The 6,530-nt window shown below is 58.9% G+C and overlaps 1 protein-coding gene across 1 annotated transcript; it reads right to left on the bottom strand.

Annotated features, from left to right (window-relative positions):
- Positions 1-48: 48 nt before the first annotated feature.
- On the bottom strand, positions 49-3,526 carry LOC311511744 (uncharacterized protein). Its single transcript, XM_084612592.1, has 4 exons — positions 3,429-3,526; positions 2,477-2,836; positions 994-1,533; positions 49-189 (listed from the first exon to the last, which is right to left on the bottom strand). The coding sequence occupies exons 1-4, from the start codon at positions 3,433-3,435 to the stop codon at positions 125-127; spliced, it is 972 nt and encodes a 323-aa protein (XP_084468718.1). The 5' UTR covers positions 3,436-3,526; the 3' UTR covers positions 49-124.
- Positions 3,527-6,530: the final 3,004 nt, after the last annotated feature.

Raw genomic sequence — 6,530 nt, forward strand, 5'->3', positions numbered from 1 at the left:
CCCTCGTCCAACGCAGGGACGCAGCCCCATCTGGGGTGGGGTGCTGGTTATACAGGGACCCCTCACCTGGCGCTGGGTTTCAGCTCCTCTGGGGAAGGTCGTCCGTTGGGCAGGATGCCGGGGTTCACACCCTGACTTTGGGCGAAGCTGCAGAAGGGTCTGTGATGCTGTACAGAACTCCAGAATTTGCTAAGCAATAAAAAAGGCATAGTCAACCAGTTATTTTAGATATTTTAAGTTGACGTAAGACAAATTTTAAAATAAAATTTTAGAATAAAAGAAGGAAAACTATATTTTCAAATTATACAAATAGATAGTCTCAAATTACTTCGGCTACAAATAAGGTAACTTTGAATGGAAGTGTGACACAGCCATGTGCAATGTTGCACTCTAGGTGTGTACTACAAGGTCTGGATTCATCAACCTGTATCTTAGCACTCAGGTGGGCACTCTTTATTATCTTGGGGAAATGAGAAGCCCAAGCCCACAGATAGATAGATGCAGAATAAGGAAAATAGAAACTCCTTTTCCACCATGAATATTGATTGATAAAAATCTCCTTCCTTAGAAATTTTTAAGGTCAGGCTTGACAAAGCCCTGGCAAGGATGATTTAGTTGGGGATTGGTCGTGCTTTGAGCAGGGGGTTGGACTAGATGACCTCCTGAGGTCCCTTCCAACCCTGCACCCTCTGCTGACCCTCCCACCCCACTCCCTGCCACACGGCGCCCCCTGCCCTCCTCCCTGCCACACAGCGCCCCCTGCTGAGCCCCCCGCCCCACTCCTTTCAGCCTAGCGCCCCCTACTGAGCCCCCCGCTCCCCGCAGCCCAGGCCCCTTGGCCCTGCTTAGCTCCATCCCGCTCAAGCCCAGCCTGACCCACAGGCGAGGACTCCTGCCCGGACTCATAGCTCAAGCTGCAGAGGCCCTCGCTCCCCAGGTTCGATCCCTGGGATGGTCCTTCTCCCCCCACCCCGCCCGACTCCCAGCACGTACCAGTCTCCTCGCTGGGGAGCTCCTGGGGGCAGACCGGGAAGAGCATCGTCTGCACCCCCCAGCCCTCCACCCTGACAACCCCCGGCATGGCCGCCAGCTGCTCCTTCGCCGAGGCCGTGCTGTCCAGGGGGAAGGGGTGGCTGTAGGCGGCGCCGTAGGCCTGGCGGAAGCGGAAGAGGGAGATGCCCCCGGGGTGGCCCCGCAGGACCCATGCCACATTCTGCTCCAGCTCAGCCCGCTCGGCCATGAGAGGGTCCAGCTGGGGGCTGGCTGGGCGGGTGGGGCGGGGCAGCCGGCTGGGGGCCTGCGCGGGGCTATTCAGGGCTGCCCCCTGGTACGCTGCCAGACCCCGTGACTGGTTGGTGAAGATTAGCAGGGGCGGCTGCCGGGGGGCGGCCACAGGAAGGCGGGAGCTGGGGAAGCGGCTCAGCGAGACAGCTCGGGGCAGCCAGGTGCTGGCTTGGTGGCCGGGGGCAGATCCGGCCGGCGGATGGTCCGGGGGTGCAGCCAGGTGGTGGCAGGAGTTCCAAGGCCTGGGAGCTGGAGGGAGAGGAGAGAGATGCCCGGTGAGATGCTGCCACCCCCGTTAGGATGCACGAGCCCCTCTAGGGGGCGCCAGTCACACTGAGCCGGACCCCTTTGCAATGCACCCGCTTCGCATGGGAGCTGTTGTAAGCCAGGGCAGATTTTGCACCGAGCCGAGGCTCCCTCTAGGGGCGCTTGGGCCCCATAGCACAGGCCTGGGTCTTTCAGCTTCATCACTCGAGACTTGCGCAAAGAATCGGGGGCGGGGGTGGGAGAGGGGTCCAAGTTCACTCCCAACTTGGGTGGGGGCAGTGTTCAATTTCCCACCAGCCTCGATTCCCCAGGCACAGTGTCGCTCCCTGGGACCTGGCGCCCGCATTCAAGGCAGAGATTTCCAGTGAGGGGGGTTTCCTGCGTCCCCTTTGCAGACAGCTCTGTACCAGGCCTGTTTAAATGATGCCCGTCGGTGATTCAGGGTACCCCCAGGCACCCCATCATTGATTTCACCTGCCCCAAAGCAGAGGCAGGACCAGACGGTTTGCCTTGTTACAGCAAGTTGACACGCTCCACCCCAGAGACAGCGGCATTCTCAGGGCTGAACTGTGCCCTCCAGCCAGAGGGCATCAAAGCCAGAGCTGCGGTTAAGCTTTGCAATCTGCAGGCAAAAGTTATTCTGCCATTTTCGAGGGGGAGAGGGAGAGAATTTGCCCAAGGTAGATGGCAGAACTGGGACCAGAGCCTTGTTCTCATCACTAGACCCCCACTCCCCTCCCTGAGCCAGGGAGAGGACCCAGGAGTCCTGACACAGATCTACCCTGAAAATCACTGATGCACCTAGTAGTGTAGACAGCACCTGTAATGCTACCCCAACAAAGGGAAGGGCAAGGTGACACAGCCACCACATGCAGTTCCCACTCCCCCCAGTAGGGGGCAGCCCGCCCACAACCCATGACCACACCTGCTTTAGGAGCCCCTGGGTGCTGCCGTTCGGGTGGCGCCTCCTTGTGGATCCGGGGGTGATGGCGGCGTCTCTTGGGGGGCTTGGTCTCCGGCAGCAGGTCGCAGGCTGCGTGCCGGCACCTGACCCACGGTTCCTTGCCCTCCTCGTCCAGGACCACCAGCTCCTTCAGGTCACCCAGCAGCTGGGGCAGCGAGCGGTAGCCGTGCCGGGGCAGATCCAGGCGCCGGCCATGGTGCTGGTGGAAGAGCCTCCCCAAATCCCGCAGGGGGGTGCCCCCCGGGTGGCTCAAGAGCAGCTCCAGCACAGCCCCATTGAGGGTCAGCTGCGAGCCGGGATCCAGCCGCCCCCCGGCAACAGCTGGAAGGAGAAACAGCTGTTGGGGGGCTCAAAGGGCACCAGATGGGAGGACTTTACCCTTCACTGGCCACCCAGGGGACTCTCTCATAGCAGAGGGTTGGGCCTGGGCACAGCCGGGATACCGGGGAGATGGGCCCCTGCTCCGAGTGGGAGAGAAATTCCCTGCCCACAGTGGGACTGCAGGTCAGGACTAGAAGAAAAGGAGGACTTGTGCCACCTTAGAGACTAACCAATTTAGTCTCTAAGGTGCCACAAAGTCCTCCTTTTCTTTTTGCAAATACAGACGAACACGGCTGCTACTCTGACACGGGTCAGGACTAAGGCTCTCGTCAGCAGTGGGCAACTCGGGGCAGGGGCAGCCCCCGTCCCCAGAGACACTAGGCCCCACTCCCCTCCCAGAGCAGGGGAACGGGACCCAGGCATCCTGGCTCCCAGGCCCCCTGCTCTAACCACTAGCCCTAACTCCCCTCCCAGAGCCGGGGAGAGAACCCAGGAGTCCCAGCCCCCTCCCCCCCACTCTAACCACTAGCCCCCACTCCCCTCCCAGAGCCGGGGAGAGAACCCAGGCGTCCTGGCTCCCGCCCGGTCTTACCTGCCATAGCCTCCGGCTGGAAGCCCTCCGGGAGGGGAGGGGACAGGGCGCAGCTGAGCTCGCCCGTGGGGACCTTTGTAGCCAAGGTTCCTCGCCCCGCCCCCTCCCGGCTGAGGCTGGGCTCCTGTTAACCCTTTGGATGCTGTCACAAAACTGCGCAGTAGAGGCGGGGAGCCAGGACTCCTGGGCTCTCTCCCCGGCTCTGGGAGGGGAGTGGGGGCCAGTGGTTAGAGTGGGGGCTGGGAGTCAGGACTCCGTCCCCGGGTCTGGGAGGGGAGTGGGGTCCAGTGGTTTTGGAGGTGGTGGTGGTGGGGCTGGGAGCCAGGACTCCTGGGTTCTATTCTCCGCCAGTGTTTTGGGCAAGTCATGTTACCTCTCTGCTAGCCCGCCTAGATGTAGGGCCCCCCAGTGAGCTCCCCACCCTGGTCCCTACTGCACGGCGCCTCAACAGTCTATTATCCCTTAGGGAGCGGGGGGCAGGACCATCCCCTCCAGTTTATTCCCTATCCTCGGGTAACCCAAGGTACCCCCTCGGCACCTAGATTGGTCCATCCGTACCACAGTCTTTACTGGGGCAAGAGTAGACAAAGGTAGGAAAGGAGCCCAAGCGGCCGGGCATGGTGTTGCCCCAGGGCAGCCAGAGCCTCCCTGCTCCTCATCCAGCCTTTTCTTTCCTGTCCAGTTCAGGCACGGTGCGCCCCCCCCCATATGCCCTCCCTGCCCCCAATAGATCCCTGTCCAGCTCCCTGCCACCCCCACCCCAGGCACTCCTTGTGCCCAGATTGCTGGGTCACACCCACCCACGCTGCCCTTCCCTGATCCCAGCCAGGATTGGCAAGTGCCCGGGTCCAAAGGTACCCTGGGAGGCTGGGAACTAGCTGCTGAGAGGAAAAGCGGGGAGCAATGCCCAGCCTTCAAAATAGAACCCAGGAGTCCTGGCTCCCAGCCTCCCACTCGCTCTAGTCACAAGACCCCAGTCCCCTCCCAGAGCCAGGGATAGAACCCAGGAGTCCTGGCTCCCAGCCCCCCTACTCTAACCACTAAACTCCACTCCGCTCCCTGAGCCAGGGATAGAACCCAGGAGTCCTGGATCCCAGCCCACCTGTTCTAACCCATTAGGCCCCAATACTCCACTGCTGCACTAGGGGGTGCTATGCTGCAGGGGAAGGGGCTCAGTGGAGGGGCAGTCTCCCCTGGCCGTCACTGCTGGCCCTGATACCCCAGTGCACTGCTTGGGGGCGCTGTGCTGCAGGGAGTGGGGGCTCTCCCCTGGCCATCAGTGCCGGCCCCAGTGCTAAGTAAAGTCCTGCAGAGAGAAATCCTACAAAACCCTGTGCAACAATTACAGCCGTGGCCATCTTCACATCCTCCCCGGTGTTCTCGGCTCCGATAGGCCTCTCAGTAGACAAGCGTCGCTAGCGGGATGGTTCCTCCTGGGGTTTCCCTTGGGTCTTCCCTCTTTGATATTGTAGCCCTGACTACACCTGACACATAAGAACGGCCACACTGGGTCAGACCAAAGGGCCATCTAGCCCAGTATCCTGTCTGCGACAGTGGCCAGTGCCAGGTGCCCCATTGGGAATGAACAGAACAGGGAATCAGAGAGTGATCCATCCTCTGTAGTTCTCCCAGCAAACAGAGGCTCGGGACACCATCCCTGCCCATCCTGGCTAATAGCCATTGATGGACCTATCCTCATGAACTTATCTAGTTCTTTTTCAAACCCTGCTATAATCTTGGCTTTCACAACATCCTGTGGCAAGGAGTTCCACAGGCTGAGTGTGCGTTGCATGAAGAAATACTTCCTCTTGTTTGTTTTAAACCTGCTGACTATTTATTTCATTGGGTGACCCCAAGCTCTTGCATTATGAAAAGCAGTAACCAACACTTCCTGATTTACTTTCTCCACACCAGTCATGGTTTTACAGACCTCCATCATATCCCCCCTGAGCTGTCTCTTTTCCAAGCTGAAAAGTTGTAATCTCTCCTCATACAGAAGCCGTTCCAGACCCCTCATCATTTTTGTTTCCCTTTTCTGAACCTTTTCCAATTCCAGTCTAATTTTTTTGAGATGGGGCGACCACATCTGCACGCAGTATTCAAGGTGTGCGCGTACCATGGATTTTGTCACGGAGTGTGGGTCCCAGGTCACCACTCCCCCTCCCTGCTGCGTCACAGATTTATATAGAGGCAACATGATATTTTATGTCTTATTATCTCTCCCTTTCTTAATGATGCCCAACCTTCTGCTGGCTTTTTTGACTGTCGCTGCACATTGAGTGGAAGTTTTCAGAGAACTCTCCGCACTGACTCCCAGATCTCTCTCTTGCCTGGTAACAGCTAATTGAGGCCCCATCATTGTATATGTAGAGCTGGGATGATGCTTTCCAACGTGCATCACTTTTCATTCATCAACATTGAATTTCATCTGCCAGTTTGTTGCCCAGTCACCCACTTTCGGGAGATCCCTTTGTAGCTCTTGGCAGTCTGCCTGCAACTTAACTAACTTGAGTAGTTTTGTATCATCTGCAAATTTTGCCACCTCACCGTTTATGCATGAAGGTGTGTCACGGACTCACAGGCCCCTGCAAGCTCTCTCGGCTCTGTAGGATCCCCGGGATGAACTCCCCTCCGTCTGACAGCCCTTCTCAGGGTTCACTCTCTGTTGGGGGCTAAGCCCTGGGTTCCACCATCTCCTGGAACTGCACCTCTCAGAGCCTCCAGCCCGCCTGGCTCCCTTTGTGAGCCCCCTTGGGGGGTCCCCTTGCTCTGGCTACCTGGGGCCACCCCCACCAGATGGAGCGATGCCCCCCGATCTCCAGTCTGCAGGGACTCTCAGCCAGCGTAAAACAGGAGGGTTTATTGAATGGCCGAACCCAGCCTCGGCAGTACTCAGGGGCCTCGGGGCTGGCCAGTCTCAGCACCTTCCAGCTGGTCTGTCCCAGTCCAGGTGTGTCTGTCCCAGTCCAGGTGCAGCCAGACCCCTCTTTGTCCCCAGTCCAGAAGCAACTTCCTTCCAGCTGATCCCCCTATATCACCTTCCCCACAGCCCCTCCTCCGCCCTGCGTCTTCCTTCCGCACAAACAGATCACCGGGGCCCTC

This window comes from Lepidochelys olivacea (assembly GCF_965140295.1).
Source record: "Lepidochelys olivacea isolate rLepOli2 genome assembly, chromosome: 23".
Lineage (NCBI taxonomy): Eukaryota > Metazoa > Chordata > Testudines > Cheloniidae > Lepidochelys > Lepidochelys olivacea.